The 21584-nt window shown below is 34.7% G+C and overlaps 1 protein-coding gene across 1 annotated transcript in view; it reads left to right on the forward strand.

The window, feature by feature from the left end:
• Nucleotides 1-21584, forward strand: part of LOC144973608 (uncharacterized) — a 230766-nt gene that overhangs the window by 207170 nt on the left and 2012 nt on the right. The window contains exons 160-181 of the mRNA XM_078916257.1: nucleotides 73-249; nucleotides 583-711; nucleotides 1186-1259; nucleotides 2972-3080; nucleotides 4748-4891; nucleotides 5387-5569; nucleotides 6678-6803; nucleotides 7306-7494; nucleotides 8020-8181; nucleotides 8631-8834; nucleotides 9042-9182; nucleotides 10731-10855; nucleotides 11275-11378; nucleotides 13008-13187; nucleotides 14334-14512; nucleotides 15865-16101; nucleotides 16367-16455; nucleotides 16898-16999; nucleotides 17372-17452; nucleotides 17799-18032; nucleotides 18319-18418; nucleotides 19742-19881. Of these exons, the coding sequence (XP_078772383.1) occupies nucleotides 73-249; nucleotides 583-711; nucleotides 1186-1259; nucleotides 2972-3080; nucleotides 4748-4891; nucleotides 5387-5569; nucleotides 6678-6803; nucleotides 7306-7494; nucleotides 8020-8181; nucleotides 8631-8834; nucleotides 9042-9182; nucleotides 10731-10855; nucleotides 11275-11378; nucleotides 13008-13187; nucleotides 14334-14512; nucleotides 15865-16101; nucleotides 16367-16455; nucleotides 16898-16999; nucleotides 17372-17452; nucleotides 17799-18032; nucleotides 18319-18418; nucleotides 19742-19881 (3209 nt within the window). The remainder of the gene's footprint in view (nucleotides 1-72; nucleotides 250-582; nucleotides 712-1185; nucleotides 1260-2971; nucleotides 3081-4747; nucleotides 4892-5386; nucleotides 5570-6677; nucleotides 6804-7305; nucleotides 7495-8019; nucleotides 8182-8630; nucleotides 8835-9041; nucleotides 9183-10730; nucleotides 10856-11274; nucleotides 11379-13007; nucleotides 13188-14333; nucleotides 14513-15864; nucleotides 16102-16366; nucleotides 16456-16897; nucleotides 17000-17371; nucleotides 17453-17798; nucleotides 18033-18318; nucleotides 18419-19741; nucleotides 19882-21584) is intronic.

A 21584-nucleotide genomic window follows, 5' to 3' on the forward strand; every position in this document is an offset into this window, starting at 1 on the left:
AAAGCATATCAATTTAGAAAATTAATGTTTTAATCCCATTTCAACATAATATATTGTACTTGGTTCCACTAGTTTGAGATTGAAGTTCGTGACAAAGGCACTCCTTCCCTGTCTGACAAAGCTCAAGTAAGCGTGACTATCGACCCATCCCCTGGAATTCAGTACAGTCCGCCTACCGAAGAGTTTACCAGAGTGGAGTCTGCTTCTCTTGAAATAATTGGCCAGTTTGAAGCCTTTGATGCAGCTAACGTGAGTATTGACTTCAATTGTAATTATAATATTACTTGGCAATGCATAGTTTAACAGTTAAAGGGAAAAAAAAAAAAAAAAAAAAAAAAAAAGGAATTTTCTTTCCAAAGCAATACCCAATTACATATACTATTTTTCACTATTATGTTTTACTCCAATACTTTTTTTGTTTTCCTATTCTTTATTTTAAAGTCAATTCAGCTACTCATTATATATATATATATATATATATATATATATATATATATATATATATATATATATATATATATATATATATATATATATTAGATCTCCATCATTCTGCATGGTGTTGTCTTTTCCTTTACACAGTCTGAACTGGTATACGAGATTATTGATGATGGAAAAGTCCTGGACTATTTCGAGATTAACTCTAAGACAGCTGAACTTAAGCAGATCAAATCTTTTGTCCTCGACCAATCTCGCTCTCTGAAATATGTGGTAAGTTGATTTGGTTATTTTTTACAGTGCTAAATGGAACCATTTTTTATTATCGATTAATTGATATTCTACTTTATATCTGAAGTTAAACGATAATATTAAAAAAAAAAGTCTTCATATTATTATTATTATTATTATTATTATTATTATTATTATTATTATTATTATTATTATTATTATTATTATTATTATTATTATTATTATTATTATTATTATTATTATTTTTATTTTATTATTTTATTATTTTTATTATCATCATCATCATCATCATTATTATTTTTATTAAATTTTGTTAAGAGTCTGTTTTATTTGTTTGTTTGTTTTTTTAAGATAAAAAAAAATTATATTACAAATAGATTTAGATTGTTTTAATGATTATGATTGGGAAAAAAAAAATCTTAAAATAATGTTTACTTTGAATATTTGAATCTTGGTTATTTGATAACTTGACTTATATTGCACTTTGTGAACCAGATACGTATCCATGCATACCGCAAGGTTGATCCATCTGTGGATGCTTACAAGACAATCACTATCAACGTGGACAGGTAAATATAGCTTTCCTTCATCATCATCATTATTGTCTTTTTCACCCTGGGTCAGGGTATAGGCCACAGACAAACAGTTTCCATCCTTCTCTATCCTGAGCTAACTTTTTTTTACCTCATTCCAGGTCTTACCACTTCTCTGTATATCAGCTTCTTTAATTCTTCTCCCTGTTCCTCGTGGCCTTCCCCTTGATCTTCTGCCCTGAGGGTCCCAGTCCAATACTTTCTTTGTTATAGTTGAGTCATTCTTTCTAAGCGTGTGTCCAATCCACCTCCATCGTCTTCTTCCTATTTCCTCTCCCGCTGGTTCTGCTGTGTTCTTTTCCATACTTCTTCATTTTTTATTCTATCCATCCATTTTATTCTGAGTAGCTTACGCATGCAACTGTTTATGAAAATCTGTACCCTCCTTATGCATGCCAGTGATGCGTACATCCATACAGTAGGACAGCTTTCCTTGGTAGAGTAGAAATGGATCTATCCTACTTTCTTTTTTTTCAAATCTCTTTCTCTCGCTCTCTCTCTTTACCATAGTGCGGCTATGTGGTCTAGTGGTATGACACTCGCTTTCGGATCGGAAGGTCCTGAGTTTGAGCCTCGTGCTCGGTGCATGGTTGAGTCCTCGGAAAAGGCTCTTTACTCGCATTCTCTCACTGTACTCAGGTGTAAAATGCGTATGAGACCTCTAACAGCGTTGTCCAAAAAACTGTAATATCGCCAAACAGGCATCATGTCCCTTCCTACATGTTAAATGTTGCTTTTGACCAGGGACCCCTTGTAAAGCGCTTTGAGCACATTTAGTGGATATTGAGCTATATAAAGCTCAATTTTTTAAAAAAAAATAATTTTAAGATAACTCTGAAAGTATAAAGTATGTTAATAATTCATTGGAAGCTTCTTTATTGCAATTTCATTCTTTAATCAAGCAGTGAGCAACTATAAATTCATTTCAAAAGTGGTTTTTTTTAAACATTAAAATCTGGATTAGGCACATTTTTATTAGTAAACAGCATGGATAGCAATATGGTCTTTGCTTTGTACCTGAAAGGTAATGAGTTAAATCACCTGCCGCGCTTTGTAGCTCATTTTGTGGTACTGCACTGTTGCTAGTTTTTTACAGTATTCTCTTAGAAAAGACTGTAAAGAAAATTGCCCCTCGGGTAGGATAGAGGGGATTTCATTAAGTTATATTTTTCATATCTATATATGTGACCCATCGTCTCAAAACGGTATTATGTCGGGACGAACCGGATGCTTAAAAGCCGAAGTAAATGTTAAACTGGTCAAAAATATAAATTGTTGGCATAAGCACTCTAAAAAATGGTATCCATTCTCTTCAATAAAACATACAAACTCAACACAAGTCTGATATTTCTGGCTATAAATTCAATTTTCAACATCTTAACAATCCCGAATTAATACCGTTTTGAGGCGAAGGGTCACTTATTTATTTATTTATTTATATATTTATTTATTTATTTATTTATTTATTTGTTTATTTATTTATCTATTTATTTATTTATTTATTTATTTATTTATTTATTTATATATTTATATATTTATGTTATTTATTTATATATTTATTTATTTATTTATTCAGTATTTATCAATTATGAAACATTTAAAGGTTGTAGAGACATATAAGCACGAATAGCTCTTGAGTGGATCAACTGATTTATTTGGTTTACCTTCTTTTACTCCAAATTTTTCAGGAATCCTGACAACCCAGAATTCACCAAGCGAGAATACGTCTTCACTATCACAGAATACCAGTCCCTGGGGTCTATAATTGGAAGCATTGCTTGTGCTGACGCCGATATTGTAAGATTCAAAACAATAACTTTCAACCTTGGTTGTAGATTTTTGACTCTTGAAATCGTATTGAATGATTCCATTTCCTGAACAAAATTGAGTTGTGATATATATATATATATATATATATATATATATATATATATATATATATATATATATATATATATATATATATATATTTGTATTGAAACAGCACAATACCTTTTTCATTTCCTTTTTTTTTTTTTTGTCTCGCACAGGGTAAAGGAACTATGCCAACTCTCTGGGTGGGGTTCCCAACCTTCCATAGTGGGCAGGGAGGTACTTGATCTGTCTTCTATCCCACTGTATCTGTTTTCCAATTGCTTTCCGTCTGCTTTCTGTCTTAGAATGAGATTACTTAGTTTTGTCATGACCCTGGCCAGAGTCCTTGGCTGGGAGGGAAACAGTCAAAGGCATAGTTATTGTTTTGGGAGATGATATTTTTTTCCTTGTAAATCATCTCTCTGTTATGTATTATTATATGTGTTATTTTGAATTTATAATGTAGGCATTTGAGTGTATTTCTCTTTGTTGGATTTTGTGCTTGTGTCCGGATGAGACTTATAGGTGGTCTCAAACTAAGTATTTGATAGTGTGCTCTTGGAATCTACATCTGATCCTTATTTCTTCCCAGTTCCCCAATTTCTTACTTTTTCTTGGGTGCTTTTTTTGTAATTCTAGAACTTTTTACTATCCCATTTTCTTCCTTTTTACTGGCGCTGATATAACCTAAATGTGTTGCAAGCGCCGTAAAACCCTTAAAAACATAAAAAAACATGCCAACTCTAAGTCGTATGAAAATCGCAATATTTAACATTTCCAATCTTGTGTCTTGTTTTTAGCAGTGTGCTGCGACTAGTGTACGGGGTTGTCCCATATTGTTGACAAGCAAATGACCGTGGCTCAGCAGTATGGTCTTTGCTTCCTACCCGAAAGGCCCTGAGGTTAACTAACTGTCGCACTGTGTGGCCTTGAGCAAGTCACTTCACCCTAGCTCACTTTGCGGTGCTTCACAGCAGCTGATCCCTTTCTTATTCCAGTCTTCCCTTTAAATAGACCGTAAAGACAATCCCTGTAGATTATCCCTCAAGAACGATTCTTGGGCCTGCTTCAGATACTGTCAAAAAATAGAGGAGGTGGTAGAATAAGAAGATGATAAGAGGAGGTTGAGGCTATAATGGTCAGACAAGTACGAACGAGGAAGTGTTGGAGAAGGTGAGAAAGGGAAGAATGTTGATTGATACCATCAGAAAGAGGCAGTTATGGTTTCTGGGACATGTGTAGAGAAGAGATGGAATAGAAAAGTTGGAAACATCTGCGATGCTCGAAGGAAAGAGAGCTAGAAGAAGACAAAGAATGACATATCTAAGTAACATAAGAATGGCCAAAAGTGATTTAAAAAAGCAACTCGGATTTCATGTGCACCTCAGAGGATCGTGATTCGTGGAGACAGCTGACCAGCAACGTGCTCAAGAGTACAAGCCACGCTTGATGATGATGAAGAGGAGGTGGCAGAGCAGCTGGAGGAGGAGGAGGAGGGAAATATATTATAACTGTGTGTTATTGATGTATTTTTTAATTTATTCAACAAACCATTTCTGATGTTTTTAAAAAAGTTATTATAATATTACAAATTGATATTTATTCCACAGGGAACGGCTGGAGACATTACTTATGAAATCATCCGCACAAACAATGACCCCGCTGAAAGTTACCAGTTCTTCTACATGAACCCCACTCTTGGCAACGTGTCTGTCACCACCCCACTACTGGGCCTAGGCTCAACTGAGTACAATGTAAGAGAAAGGGTTTAAAAAGTTGTATATAGATAATAGCGAGAAAAAATTAATCTGATGATTTTAACAAATTCATAGACTGATTTTACTTATTAGTAACGGTGGAAAAATATTGAGCAAAGAGTTAGAATAATAGATATATACAAAATATATACAATAAAAGTGAATCTAAAATAAATCCGTTGGTTCCATATTTCAATTTTCAATTTATTCCTAGAATAAATCTGAATCCAGTCATTCACGAGTGCAAAGAATACATAGACAATATAAGTGGGCTTTGCACAAGGACTGCTATACTACAGTATAGTTGTCCTTGGCTATGCAGTAATTTCCACTTCCTGTGTTTACTTTACCTTTTGTTTTGTTTTTTTAGCAATTTCTCTTGTTTAAGTGAATTAATAGCAGATTTTCTAATTTTGGTGAAATAGCCAAATCATATAAAATTGATTTTAGTGAAATTCTCAATTAATTTTTTTTTGTTTTTTAAAACAACAGTTCCCTGTCCGCTGTAGAGATAATGGAAATCCAATCAAGGCAGACACTTCTAGTGTCCGTGTTATTGTACAGAGGAACGCCAACAAGCCAGATTTTGTACCTGAATCATACACGAAGACTATTGAAGAAAATCATAGAGTCAATGATCCAATTATACAAGTCACTGCTTCAGATGCCGATGGTGTAAGTTTTATAATGATATGTCTTTTTTTTTAAAGCATGCTTATACATTTGTGACCCTTCGCCTCAAATCGGTATTAAGTCGGGATGGTTAAGATGTTGAAAATTGAATTTATAGTCAGAAATATCAGACTTGTGTTGAGTTTGTATGTTTTATTGAGGAGAATGGATACTATATTTTAGGGTACTAATGCCAACAATTTATATTTTTGACCAGTTTAACATTTAATTCGGCTTTTAAGCATATGGTTCGTTTCGACATAATACTGTTTTGAGACGATGCGTCACATTTTGTAAAAAAAAATTAGTTCAAATCAGAACAATGTTTCTATTATGAATTAAGATTACAGATCTGAATAGGTAATGGATTTGGTAGGTATTGGTTCTTGCTTTCAACCATGATATTATATACAAATATGACTGAGAGAGAAAACAGTCAGTATAATATTATACCATGTCAGACACTTAACTAAAAATTTTTAAAAGCCTTATTGAAGGCTTCACATTGATTCAGTTATCACAAAATCTTAAATATAGTTTTGATATGATTCTTCTGGGCTCTATCACAAATTAAATTCGATTGATTTAACTCACTCAACCCTAACACCGACTATATGCGTTGTTTACCCGGGTTACTTTTACCCCATGCCTATTTTTATTACATTTTTCTGAGACATATTATAGGCGTAGTATCAAATCTTTAAAAATTTTCTTTACATGTTAATGGTAGTTGAATAAAACTATCTATGTACATGCTCATTTTAAATACGTTTTTTTTTTCCAATTTGTAAAAGCATCAAAAGTGTCTAGGATAGAGTGAGTTAAGACAATACTTTTTTGATGTTGACATATTTTGTTATTGATCTTTATCCTCATTGAAACAGCTTTGTTAAGCCAGTAATTGAATTTTATTATTTCGTATCAATGCCTTTTTTATTTATATCACCAAAATAATTAAGTATTTCAATAAAAATTGAAAAACAAACAATTTTTTAATAAATAAAAATGTACTTATTTTTAGTGATTATTTACAACTGGTCATATTTCGGAGCTTATACTTATTCTTTTTTCATTCTTTTTTTTTTTCCTTTTTTTTTTTTTGTTTGTTTAGGATCGTGTCACTTTCAGTCTTGTTGATAATGGAAGGGGAGAAGTACTATACTTCAATATTGACGAAAACACTGGTATGATTTCATTAGCTGAGTCTGTATTGAGAGTTGCTACCGTTAAATATCAGGTAAGATTTTTATGTCATTTTTTTGCAGCTTGCCTTATCTATCACTTATTCACCCTATTTTCATTATCCTCTTCTTTTTTCCCAATATTCAATCTGTATATCACAAAGCATAAAACAGCGGCATCAACAAGTGATGTTGCTCAATAATGTTTGCTAATATAACTAGAGCAATTGTATATAATGCAAAATCTACTCACCATGCTCAAGGCGCTTGACAAGTGGCCCCAAGCCAACAGCAACACATAACATGAAGACAGGACACTTGTTAGCCTATATCACCATTTTTTCAGACAAAGACAACATTGTCAACAACCAGGAACTCATTTTACACCCGAGTACTGTGAGAGTGTGACTAAAGAGCCTTTTGCAAGGACTCAACTATGTGCCTCTCAGAATCTGTCTCGAACCGAAGACCTTCAGGTTGCTGCACTCCTTTGTAACTTAAGATAATTGTAAAAGTTGTGAATGAATATAAAGTTATGAATGTCTGTATATATTTCAGTTGACCGTGAAGGCAACAGACAACCATCCAGCTCCCAAGGAAGACTTTGCTTTCGTTACAATTAACGTACGCAGAAACCCAAATGCCCCAGTCTTCAATCCAACTGAATACAGCGTGAAAATCTCCGAATACACAAAGGTTGCTACCAGTATTATCAGAGTTACAGCAACTGACTTGGATTCTATCCAGGTGAGTCCCTGGTATTTTACAATTCTAATTTTTAAAAGTACATTTAAGTTAATTTTTTTCCCTCCATCTTTTGTTTCGTGTCTTTGAGCTTAACATCAGTTTTTACTTTTGATATTCCAGAATCATTACTGAGTCATCATCATGAAATGTTATATTTTAGTCAAGTTTTGTACTTTCTGGAAAATTATTTATCGTATGTGGAAGAATGCTGTTTAATATCTGGTGTAAATTGTGACTGTCTTTTAATCAGCACAAATTAATGAATTATAAGTTCATATCTTTATCTTTAGAATGTAACCATCCGTCTTTCTGCTAGTCCATTTCTGGTTTCTTTATCAAATTTCTGCCAGCCAGGGATGATGTTTTCTCTTTTTTTTTTTCAATATGATCATCTAAGCGTCATTTTGCTGATGGGTTCTTTCAAGAGCTACCACAATCTCTTCATTATTGTTTGGTTTACTGTTTTCATTTTTCTTTAAATTGTTTTTCTCTCCCGCATGTACCAATTCCACTTGAATTATCCAGAGTGCAAGTGGTCAAATCAAATATAGCATCATCAACCAGACTGTGATAAGCCCAGTGACTGTCAAGCCATTTGACACCAACTTCTTTGAAATCAGCCAGTCAAATGGAGATCTTTTCTTGGACAAACTCCTGATAACAGCCAACAGTGCAGATGTTTATGACGTATGTCACCTCTTTTGTATTTGTTTATTTTTTAATTATCATTTCAAAGATGTATGAACATTCCATCACCATTTGAAAAAAAAACAAAAACACGATTCTATGATAATGTAATGAAGCAGAATAGAACAATTACGACTTGATGAGAGAATCTAAGCTGAGAATCCTTGCAAGTCTAGCTCGATCAAATCATTCGGTTCTATGAATAAGCATATTAATTCTCATACGCTGCACATTGTGTTTGAAAAACCTTTTCAATAAAATGTAAAAGATGAAATTACATGTATATGAGAAAAAAGTCAGCATTAAAATCAGTTAGTGATTGTCTCGTAATTTGTAAAAAGGTGTATCTTAGTTTTGATCATAAACTAAAATTGTAAGAGAATGTGTGAAGTTAAACCTAACAAAAACATCTTTCATCATTACCACCTTTTTAAATATTATATCTACAGGTCTTTGTGCTGGCAGAAGACAGTGCTATAACACCCCGCAGTGATGTAGCAAGAGTAAGAATTTCTATACAGAGGAATGAACATGGTCCAGTCTTCAGACAAGTCAACTACACAGCAACTATCAATGAGAATTTCCCACTCGGTAACAGCATTCTGCAAGTCATTGCTGACGATGATGATTCAACTATTTCCCTCAATGCAAAGGTTGGTGATGCCAATTGTTGGGAGATAATCTTTTATACACAAGCGATAACTGCAATATGACCTGCTTCCTCAATTTTGAATTATATTAGGGTTCAGAAAATGTTGAAATATAAAATATTTATTTGTTTATTTATTCCACCGATTTGTAATTTAATTTTAAAGATAGTTATTAGCAAGATTCATTTTCTTTTTAAATTCCAATTTCAGACACCAAATGCTGAAGTGGCATACAGTCTCGTTGACTTCAGCAGCTCAGACACCCAGTCTCGATTCTTTGGCATAACTGGCGATGGTATCATTTTCAAGAGGCAATCCACCCCAGGAGATAGTGGATCGACAACATACTCAGTAAATATAACAATATTATACCTATCTTCTTGTTCCATTTTTATTACAGTTACTTGTTTGAGATGCTAGAATTTATTATTGTTAGTGTGTTTTTTTTTCAGGTTTACTAACTCGATCCATTTTGTCTCATTCCAAAAAGTGTCACTTTTCAACTAATCTGCAATATTTCGTTTAACATTTGTTTAGAGAGAGTGAAATGGCTGAGTGAATAAGGCAATGCACTTCCACTTGGGAGACCCATGTTTGAGCATGGTTCAGCATTTCATTTTTTAACTTTGATAAAGGGACTTAGCCCCTATTGCTAGCAACACTCTACTTTTTTTATGAAGCCTGGGTTTTCTAGGTCATCAGAGCCATAAGGTCCATGGAGTCGGGAGTTTATCCCGGTGTCTATAGCATAAATCAAAAAATAGCAATTGGTTGCAACCGTTTGGATAGGACGCTAGTCTATTGCAAAGCAATTTCCACCAAATCTAACTGAGCCAGCTACCCAATCACTACTGGGTGGAGAGAGGGAGGGGGAGGGGGGTCACAAAAAATAAACCTAGACTTCATGCGGGATCGATCTCTCTGTCCTTGCTTGTGAAAGAAGTGTTCTGTCAACTGTGCTATTGACACCCCCATTTCTTTTTAAAAGAACTTTCCCCTTGGGAGGAATAGATGGACTTTTATTTTTATATTATTATTTATTGTTTATTCAAAGTCTGTGAAGCTAATCAAAATGACTTATTTTACGTCAACGATTTAAAACAAAATCTGAGAAACATTAGAATCCCAGATTTGAGACGATTTGACAAGTTGTGGGTAATCTTAGTTTATTGAAATTTGATGTCAAAATTTTCTGGCCAAATTAAAAAGAAAAGGGTTATGTCAGTGTGTGGCAGTACTTACTGGCCAAGTACATCTGAAGAAGTGAAGGTTACAACTGTATTACCAAGAGTTTGTGACCATTATTACTAAACTTCTTGGGTGGTCCCGAGACAATGGACTATATTTGACCCATCGTCTCAAAACGGTATTATGTCGGAACGAACCAGATGCTTAAAAGCCGAATTAAATGTTAAAACTGGTCAAAAATATAAACTGTTGGCATTAAAACCCTAAAATATGGTATCCATTCTCCTCAATAAATCGTATAAACTCAACACAAGTCTGATATTTCTGGCTATAAATTCTATTTTCAATATCTTAACCAACCCGACTTAATACCGTTTGGAGGCAAAGGGTCACATATTGTCCTTCATTGCTCAATGACAAGCTTTGCCGGTTGTTATGATACAGTCATGAGAGCAGGGGTCGACATATTTCGGCTGGATGTGTGGTTTTTCGATACTACTAGATACTTTCACTGTCACCGATCCAGTCTCTGAGCGTATTTTTCTTTGAATGTTTGATTAGGCTCAGTGATCAACCATTCTCTAAAAAAAGGTGTATTTAAAATTTTTGATACATATATTTCCATAATACAGAAGTACTGACATAATCTTTTATTCTGATCGCCCTGTGTATTACATTGCAACTCATTTAATAATTCATTGTGTTTTCTAGTTCAAAGTGGTGGCCAAGGATGGCAACTGGAAAGAAGACAAGATTTCAGAGGTTACTGTATACATCACTGTAAACTTCTTTGAAAACATCGCCGGAAAACTTGGTTTCACCCAGCCCATCTATCTGTAAGGCTTCAATTTTTATTTCTTCTTTATCTTCTATTTTCCTTCTCCTGCTCTTTCTCCTCCTCCTCCCACTTTAGAACCCCCCCCCCCCCCCCCCCTTCCCTCAATTTTTCTATTGTATTTTACTTATGTTATGGTGTTTCTCTGTGTGCATATGTGTGTTTGTGATAGAGTGTGTGTATGTGTATTGTGTGTTGTGTTTATTTTTAACTGACTCTTGATTTCACCCTAGAATCTAATTTTGTAAATTATAAGCATGACACATTCTAAATATATATATATATATATATATATATATATATATATATATATATATATATATATATATATATATATATATATATATATATATATATATATATATAATGACATAAATCTAAAGAAAGAATATTTGTTTTTCATTTGCTTGAAACTTCCAGTAAAACCATTTCGGAGAACACAGATGTCGAGACAACATTATTCAAGATGGAGGTAGCAAATCAAATGGACAATCAAGTACTTTGTAACATAAAGACACCAGAGGGTAAGTGTGCTTACATAAACAAATTTTAATGTTTACAAAACGCCAAGCTGGTAGACTCGAAATGTTGTTTTTTTTTTTTATGGTAGGACACTCGGGTGCTAATAAATGCTTAAGGATCTACGTTGGGCTCCCTGTTTCAGATAGAACTGTTTATAAAATTGCCTTTTTAGTCCATAATTCTACAATAAAGCACCAAGTTACATAATTCTGGTTGAATTATTTATCCCATCGATGTATTTTAGGTCAGAATGGGAAAATTATGCATCTTAGCTCCTAAAAAGGCTGTAAAAAAATTCATGCAGCTCTTTTTTCATTGCTGCTTCATATATTTGCAACGCCTTCCCAGTTCATTTAAGGCCTAAATCTTTGGAAACTTCTTTCAAACAAAATTCAAAACAATTCTTATAAATAATGGGACTGTCTTTTAGACCACGAATTATATTTTACCTTGTTCATCTTCTTTTTCTTTTTTAACGTACTTTTGAATGTAAAATTATTTTGGGTGCATATCATCTATTGTTGATTTTTTAACTTGTACATTTTAAGATGCACCTACAAGAATGGCACAATATAAATAAATTCCATCATCATCTATTATCATTTTTAATCCACGTGAATAAAATCTTGTCCAAGTACTTAACTTTGTACAGCTTGCAATAGGATTTGAACCAGGGACCAACAGGTTACAGCAGAATGTCATGCCAAAAGTGTAAATAAAATATACTAAAGTGATACATTTAGGGAACAAGCACGGATGTGAGATAAAAATCTGAAAAAAAGTGTGTGAAACAGTGTCAGACAAGATAGTGTGAAATAAATAAGAATAAGTGCTGCTATGTGGTCTTGTAGTTTAACACTTGCTTTCAGATAGTAAAGTCCTGGGTTCGAGGCTCGAGTTGTAAAATGAGTACATGGCCGTCAGCAGCGCTGTCTCTGTCGGAAAAAAATTGTAATATCGCCTAACAGGTGTCATGTCTGGTTCCACATTTTACATGTTGCTGTTGGTCAGTGACCCTTTGCAAGGCGATTTGAGCACATTTAGTGGATCTTGTGATATAAAAAATTCTAGTTTAAAATCATCTCAAAAAATCAGCCTGCTCGACTGGGGATCGAACCTCAGACCCCTTGATTGCTGGTCAGACATTAGAGGCTGATTGAATTTTTTGGGATGTTTATTTTTTCTTGCATATAGATAGAACAAAGATGACATCACTCAAGCCTTTGTTATTGTATTTTGCCATCCGTGTTTGTCAGTGATTCTCACTAAAGTGTATCAACCACACTATAAACGATCATGGTTAGACACAGTTTTGTGTTTTGGTCCCTTATACTTCCGGATGGCAATGTTATGAGCTTCTTAGCCAAGCGCATACTATCTATACACTTTTTTAGTTCTTTATTGGATAGAATAAAGTCTCTTTTATGCATGAACCACTCTTCCTTTGACTATGTCTTACACTCTTTTAGGTGCTTGTAAGTAGGTATGATTTTTTTTTTTTCGTAGCCTTGTTTATAATTTAATAATAACTAGTAGATGAACAGAATAGATATTGTAAACTGTTTCTATGTTTTCAGAGAACTTGGGACTCTATTTCAATAATTGTTAAAAAAATGTTTCTATGTTTTCAGAGCAATTCAAACTGGTGCCATTTGGAAGTGAAAAGCGTTGTGCTCTTGTACTGGACAAACCTTTGGACAGGGAAGTGAAAACTCGTTATGACTTCAATGTGACTGTTATAAGGAAACCTCTGACCAATGTTAGGAAGAAGAGACAGGCTGATAATGACAAAGCCACCTATTTGACTACCAGTAAGTTTAAACTTTAAACTTTAAAATTAAGCATTTAAATCATGCTCAAAGCATTGTACAAGGGGTCCCAAGCCAACAGCAACACTCAACACGTAGCGGGTGGTTGGATGGGAGCATCACCCTTGAATCATATACCTATGATGTTCGCATGGGTGTACGATCCGATAGTGATGTCGTTTCTTCTTCTCTTTACTAGCCTATCCTGCTTCTTTAGTTTGTGATTGTATTTTTGACAGGGGATATTTTTTTTCTGTAAATCTTCTGCCTGTTTGTTCTTGGTTATTTATAATTTAGCTTATGATATCTTTAGGTTATGCTTTTGATTGACATTTGTACTATTTTTGTTAGATTGCTTGTTTTTTTGTTTCAGCGGTCTCTCATATAACCTCAATTGTGTTGAAAGAGACCTAAAGCAACAAACAAACAAAACACTCAACACGTAGGATGAGTCATAACGCTTGTTTGGCAGTATTACAATCGTGTATTCGATAGAGACAATGCTGTTAATGGCCAGGTACTCATTTTCAATGAGTACAGTTCGAGAATATGAGTAAAGAGCCTTTTCCAAGGACTCAATTATACACTGCTCAAAGTCGGACTCGAACCCAGGATCTTCCGATCCAAAGGAGAGTTTCATACCACAAAACCGCATTGCTGCACAAGTTTGGTTTTAGTTAAGTAGTGCTATTATGGCCATACGGCCTGTGAATTCGTTAAGTAGTGCTATTATGGCCATACGGCCCATGAATTCAGAGTCGATCCTAATTTCTCTAGCCTATAATGGAAAATATTAATAATTACTTGTTATCTGGAGTCTTTGTAGCTTGGTGCTAGAACACACTCCTCACAAGAAGGAAAGGAATTCGTTTGGATTATGGGTGCAGTAAGACTTTTCATGACCCCTGAGTTCATTAAGTAAAATGGCTGGGTCTGTAAGATCTGGAAGAAAATATTTTTGTGAAAGACTTGCATCCTATTCTAAAGATATAAAACAATTACTATTATTAATTCTATGTAAATCATAATGTTTACATCTTTGATCAATGTATAAAGATTTTATTATGTGTCAGAAAATGTCATAACTTGAATTCTTTTTATTTGTTTATGTAATTATTTTTTCTCTCTCTCTCTTGCTCTCTTTTTCAGACACTTGGGACAACGTAAGAGTGGTCATCTTTGTTGCAGATGTCAATGATAACGATCCTAAATGGGAATTTGTACCGTATCCCAGAGATACTATTGATCCACTTGATGGCACCAAGGGTATCTTTATGGCTGCTGTGGACGTTAAGGCACCACCCAATACTGTTGTTACCACCCTACGTGTGAGTAGCACTCATCTTACCTTATCTATTTTTACTCTTTTTTTTCCCATCGCACATATTTTTTTTCTTTTTCTTCATATTTTTTCATCTCTTTCTTTTCTTCTTTTTTTTTTCTTTTTTCTTTCGCAATTTTGATCCAACCCCTCCACATATTCTCCCCTCTTTTCCCGCTTATTCCGCCTTCATCTGTTTTCTCCCTATCCATCATAACTCTTCCGCCATTAGCTCTTTGATCTCCTCCTGCTCCTCTTTCTTGTATCTTCTATTCTATTCTCTTTCTTGTATCTTCTATTCGACTCTCTTTCTTGTATCTTCTATTCGATCCTTTTTCTTGTATCTTCTATTCGATCCTCTTTCTTTATCTTCTTTTCGAATAAGAATGAATTCAATATGAGAAAATCCCATTCTTTTACATATTGCTTTAAGTACTTAGTGTAAACAGCCAAAACAAAGTAAAATCCCACTGAAATCATACAATAGAAAAATGTGTCCGAGTAACATATTTGTGTAACAATACATACATACATACATACATACATACATACATCCATCCATCCATCCATCCATCCATCCATCCATCCATCCATCCATCCATCCATCCATCCATCCATCCCATCCCATCCCATCCCATCCCATCCCATCCCATCCCATCCCATTCCATCCCATCCCATCCCATCCCATCCCATCCCATCCCATCCCATCCCATCCCATCCCATTCCATCCCATTCCATCCCATTCCATTCCATTCCATCCCATTCCATCCCATTCCATCCCATTCCATCCCATTCCATCCCATTCCATCCCATTCCATCCCATTCCATCCCATTCCATCCCATTCCATCCCATTCCATCCCATTCCATCCCATTCCATCCCATTCCATCCCATTCCATCCCATTCCATCCCATTCCATCCCATTCCATCCCATTCCATCCCATTCCATCCCATTCCATCCCATTCCATCCCATTCCATTCCATTCCATTCCATTCCAATCCCATCCCATCCCATCCCATCCCATCCCATCCCATCCCATCCCATCCCATCCCATCCCATCCCATCCCATCCCATCCCATCCATCCATCCATACATACATACATCCATACATACATACATCCATACACATACATTTATTCATTCAACCATGCACACACGCTCACACACACACATACACTCACATACAATCTATCAATTTTTACTGATTGCTATTTAAACAATTTTGATTTTTTAGCTTGAATAAGCAAACGATTTCTTTTTAAAATTTATTTAATTTTTTTTTTTGTCATTGGTTATAATATTCAATCTCTGTTTTCACCTCCTAACATAACATCTTAATTATATTTTTGTACTGCGTAGGCTACTGATATTGATTTCCAAATCAATGGAACCGTCAACTATCTGGTCGAGAAGGGTGTCATTGACCCCCCACCATTTGAGCTCGGAAAAGCTGATGGAGCACTGTACACCACAGAAGAGTTCCTCATGGATGACCTCACACCGTCCACCAGAATTGACCCGTACAAGCTTAGAGTAGTGGCACGTGACAGAGAAGATCTACTGACTGGATTTAATACTGCCAAAACTGATTGTTATGTAAGGAACTTTTAAACATTAAGTTTATTATTATTGTTGTCGTCGTCATCATCATCATCATCATCATTGTTATCATTATCATCCTCAGCATCATCATCATCATTATTATCATTATTATTAGTATCTTTATTGATATTTTCATCTTCATCATCAACATCATCATCGTCATCATCATTATTATCATTAGTATGTTTATCTTTACTGATATTTTCATCTGCATCTTCATCATCATCATCATTGTAATCACTGATTCACATCTCTACAGGTCAACTTGATCCGTCCAATCAATCGTTTCGTCGTTGTGCTGGACGATAACAGACAAAATGTACTGAGAGACAGAGAGGCATATAGACGGTAAGTTCTATTATTCTTTGATTGTTTTGCGTAGTAAAGAACAAAATCCAAGACAAGGAATTTGGCTATCTTAGACGATACCAGTCATTTTTAGAGCTTTTCTTTTAAAAATAAAAAGATTTCCATTTTTGTTTTTGATACATTGTTTGATGGATTATGTCTATTATAGAAGTAAAAATGATGAAGGTGGCTGATGATGTTGTTGATAATGATGATAAGAATGATGATGATGATGATGATGATGATGATGATGATGATGATGGTGATGATGATAGTGATCATGATGATGATGATGGTGATGATGATGATGATGATGATGATGATGATGATGATGATGACGATGATGATGATGATGATGATGATGATGATGATGATGATGATGATGATGATGGTGCGGACAACAGCTAACCATTCTCTCTCCATTTTCATTTGTAATTATTAGGGGTTTGCAATCAGCTACAGGATTCGTCATTCTGATCGAGAGGATTGAGGCCAAGAGAACGGTACAATCTGATGATGGACAGAGAGATATTGAATACGACTCGTAAGTAATCCGAATTTATTCCTTATACAATTAGTATGGTTACTTTATCATGAAGTATCAGCTTGGACTGAATTATAACAGCTCTGTATAAAGGCTGAGATGGCTTCATAGACAGATCAACAGATCAATACCAGATCAAACGAATTTGAGTGAAATACAAACTAAACAGACTTTTGTTTTTATATAAATACCTTTCATCAAAAAGAAATATGTCTTCATTTGAAAATAACAGGGAAAGTAATATGCTGATAACGATGATGATGATAACGGTGATGTTGATGATACTGATGGTAATGGTGATGAAGATGATGATGACAAATGAATTTGTGACAATATTCAGTCTGATATAATTTGCCATTGATCTATTCCCAGAACTGATTTGACGTTTGTAGCAGCAGAGCCCCGATCTCCATACAGGCTTATCGCCAGCACTGAGCAGAGAGCTATCGACAAGTAGATTCCTTTGTTATTGATAATACCAATGTCTAGCATAGAACATATGCATGTTATAATTTTATTAGTATTGTTGTTGATGTTGTTTTTGGCAGTGGTAGTGGTAGTAGTAGTAGTGGTGGTGGTGGTGGTAGTAGTAGTAGTGGTGGTGGTGGTGGTAGTAGTAGTAGTAGTAGTAGTAGTAGTAGTAGTAGTAGTGGTAGTAGTGGTAGTAGTAGTAGTAGTTGTAGTAGTAATGTAGTAATGTAGTAGTAGTAGGAGGAGCTGGAAGAATTGTTGTATTATTATTTTTATTTCTTATAATTATTAATCATGTCATGTTTTGTCTGGTTCCTTCTCCTTTCAGCATCCTGTCTGGAACCGGAGGTGCCAAGATTAAGGCTGAGATTGGCAAGGAGCTGACTGGAAAGGTGGACAAAGTCCGTTTACCATACGCTCAAGAACTGATTTACGTCCCTATGAAGGCCAAGTCATTCGTATGGTGGATGGACGACCCATGGGCAGCTCTCGTTGCTTTGGCAGCCATCATTATCCTCCTCTGTGTTGTTGGCATTATCGTATTGGTGTTCACGTATTCTAGGTAAATAAATTCATGAATGATGTTGTTGGGAGGAGGGAGGAGTTTGTCAGAGATAAAGCAGTATTTTAATTTGAGGAATGAATAATGCAATGTTGTTGATGATGATGATGGTGAGGATAATGATGATGATGAGGAGGATATTGATTACCTGATAGCAATGCAATGCATTATAATATCATGCATCAGCAAATTGACAGTATTAATTATAATTGCCACAGTTCTGTGTGTTCAAACAGATGAGATTAACAGTATTCACACCAATGTTCATATCCTTGTGTCAATCCAGGTACATGAAATTCCTTCAGCAATACCGCCTGTACTCTGCCTCTTACGACAACCCTGACTTTGGTGAACCTGCTGGTTACATGAGAGAGTATGAAACTCAGGTAATTTAAGTAATTTGTTATGTTTTTAACTCTTTAAATAATGGTAAGCTTGTACAGTTTCACCAACTCTAATAAAGTATGAATCGTCTCTAACGCAGAGAATTTGAATTTGTAGTTAAATACGTATGCTTATGTTTTACAACTTTTTAGTAGCAACCTTCCTTATCTTCCATTGTTGAGTTAATGGCTTTAACACATACAAGCATCAGTGAGCATGATCAGTGATACACTAGGTGACAGTGAGTGTAAATGTGTACTTGGTTGTCGTCAATTATAGACATTTTTCGTGATCTGTTAAAGGTCCTTTTCTCATTTTGGTCCGTCTGTATGGAACACAGAACATTCCTGGGTGGTTCCTGGCCTCCCAGTGTGGGCAAGGAGGTACTTACTGTGTCTTCTATCCTCCTATATCTGTTTTCCAATTTGCTTTCTGTCTTTGTCTTGGAGATTGGTTTTGTCCTGGCCCTGGCCGGATACCCTGGCTGGGAGAGAAACAGTCATATGTATAGTTAGTTCCTTGTAAACCATTTCTCTGTTATGTAATGCATTATATTTTCTTTTACAAATATAATGATTTGTAAACATCTGAGTGTCTTCCTATTAGTGGGGACCTGTGCTTGTTTCTGGATGAGACTTTTAGATGATCTCAAACTAAAAACACTGATAGTGTGCTCTTGGAATATACATCTGTTCCCGATTTGAACCATTTCCCCTTTGTCTTAATTTTTCTCATGTGCTTTCAATTATTAATCTATAGTTTTTTGACTATCCCATTTTCTTCTTGAAATGACCTAAATGTGCGTCAAGCGCCATAAATCCCTTAAAAACAAAACAAAAAGCAAAAAACAAAAAACAAAAACAAACAGACATTGGGAGACCAATTCATTGTCTGTCTTCAGGAAATACATGAAAACATTTCTTTTCTGATGTGTAATTTCTTAAAAATTATTTTGTGTTGACGTAAAGTGCCAAGAGTCTCATAGCTGAGAAAATCGTGTACCATATAAGAGTCCTTTATTATTATTATTATTATTATTATTATTATTATTATTATTATTATTATTATTATTATTATTATTATTATTATTATTATTATTATTATTTTTATTTATTTATTTATTTATTTATTTATTTATTTATTTATTTATTTATTTATTTATTTATTTATTTATTTATTTATTTATTTATTTATTTATTTATTTATTTATTTATTTTCTAAATTTTAATGATTTGGATTTGACATCCATTTTTTAGCTTAAATCTGATACTGACATAATACCGGTCATGTGTATGATTTATAAAATATTTGGTTTACACTTTCAGAGTCTGAACATGTACGTCCCCCCTGATGAGGCAATCCCAGACTATGGAGAAGTAAACCTTGGAGACGCGAGTGTCGAACATGTCCAGCACTCTCAACACTCTGGTCAGGTTATCGCCGCAGTCAACCCTATTTATGATTTGTAAGGGCTTCTTACTTTATTTATTTTTTCTATCTGGTTTCATTTCTTCATAATTTAGTCGCATTGGGAACTGAGTGGTTATGTAGTCTTGTGGTATGACACTCGCTTTCAGATCGGAAGGTCCTGGGTTTGAGCCTCGCTCGGCACATAGTTGAGTCCTTGGAAAAGGCCCTTTACTCACATTGTCTCACGGTATTCAGGTGTAAAATGAATACATGGCCTTTAACAGCACTGTCTCTGTCCGGAAAAATTGCGTTATGTCCCGTCCTACATGTTAAGTGTTGCTGTTGGCTGGGGACCCCTTGTAAAGCGCTTTGAGCACGTTTTGTGGATATTGCGCTATATAAAAGCTAATTAATTTTTTTTTAAGTGGTTAAGAGGTGGTTTGGGTATTTTCTAGAAAAGAACTTTAATTACCTATATTGGACAGTTTTAATTATTCGTTATCGTCACTATAGGATAAAAATCATTTTTGGTGAAAAAAATAAATTATCTGTGTTGATACCCATTTTGCACCCTGATTCGGAGATAGGGGGGTTGGTGTCTGGCATCAAAAAGTATAACAATCTTGTGGAAAATTTCCACAATAACTAATGAAGGAATACACTTCATATTCTTCCCCCTTATCAAAATTGTAGCATTTCATGTCACCATAGGGAGAATTTACAGCTTTAGCTTACGGGCTTTTTAATAGAACATTACAAAATTCTATAACAAAATTGATGTTAAAAATGTATAATTTGGGTTATAAATCAAAATTCACATACCCTATCAAAAGAATTTCTCTATGGTGACATAATACATTATCTCTGTGATAATTGTGGAAATTTTCAGAGAGTTTCAGTTTCATGGAATAGATTATGAGAAATATTTGACAGTGTCTCATACCCTTAGAAAAATGTCATATTGAGAAAATAGCAAAATAGCTGTCCGGTTTTCACATTTTTCATACTTCCTGTACCCTTTTCGCCTGTTTCCCATGCCTTTATAGTATATGTTGAGAAATTGAACTTAAATAATATTATTTCTAAAATGATACAATATCGTTTTCCACCAAACACTCAAAACCAATTTTTTGAAGGATTTTCCTAATAATTTTCCACACCACCCCTTAAGGCCTTTCACTTCCACCAAAAGGACCTAGGTTTGAGCCATACTGTCAGTTGTTGCTCTTTGAGAAAAATGCTAACCTCCACTTTGTGGTGCCTGGGTGGGGATCCTGACCTCCCATAGTGGGCAGGGAGGTACATGCTGTGTCTTCTATCCCCCCATACCCGTTTTCCAATTGTTTCCTGTCGTTGTCTTGGAATGAGATTACTTAGTTTTTTCCTGACCCTGGCCGGAGTTCCTTGGCTGGGAGGGAAACAGTCGAATGTATAGTTATAGTTTTGGGAGATGATATTTTTTTCCTTGTAAATCATCTCTCTGTTATGCATTGTATTATGTTTAGTTTACATTTTTATTATATGTAAACATTTGAGTGTATTCCTCTAAGTTGGGACCTGTTCTTGTGTCTGGATGAGACTTTTAGGTGATCTCAAACTTTGATAGTGTGCTTTTAGAATCTATATCTGTTCCCTATTTGAACCAATTCCCCTTTGTCTCACCTTTTCTTTTGTGCTTTAATTGTAATTCTGGAACTTTTTACTATCCCATTTTCTTCCTTTTTACTGGTGCTGATATGACCTTAATGTGTTGCAAGC

Source organism: Berghia stephanieae, chromosome 5 (genome assembly GCF_034508935.2).
Source record: "Berghia stephanieae isolate SIO BIC M18660-M18661 chromosome 5, UCSD_Bste_1.3, whole genome shotgun sequence".
In the NCBI taxonomy this organism is placed as follows: domain Eukaryota; kingdom Metazoa; phylum Mollusca; class Gastropoda; order Nudibranchia; family Aeolidiidae; genus Berghia; species Berghia stephanieae.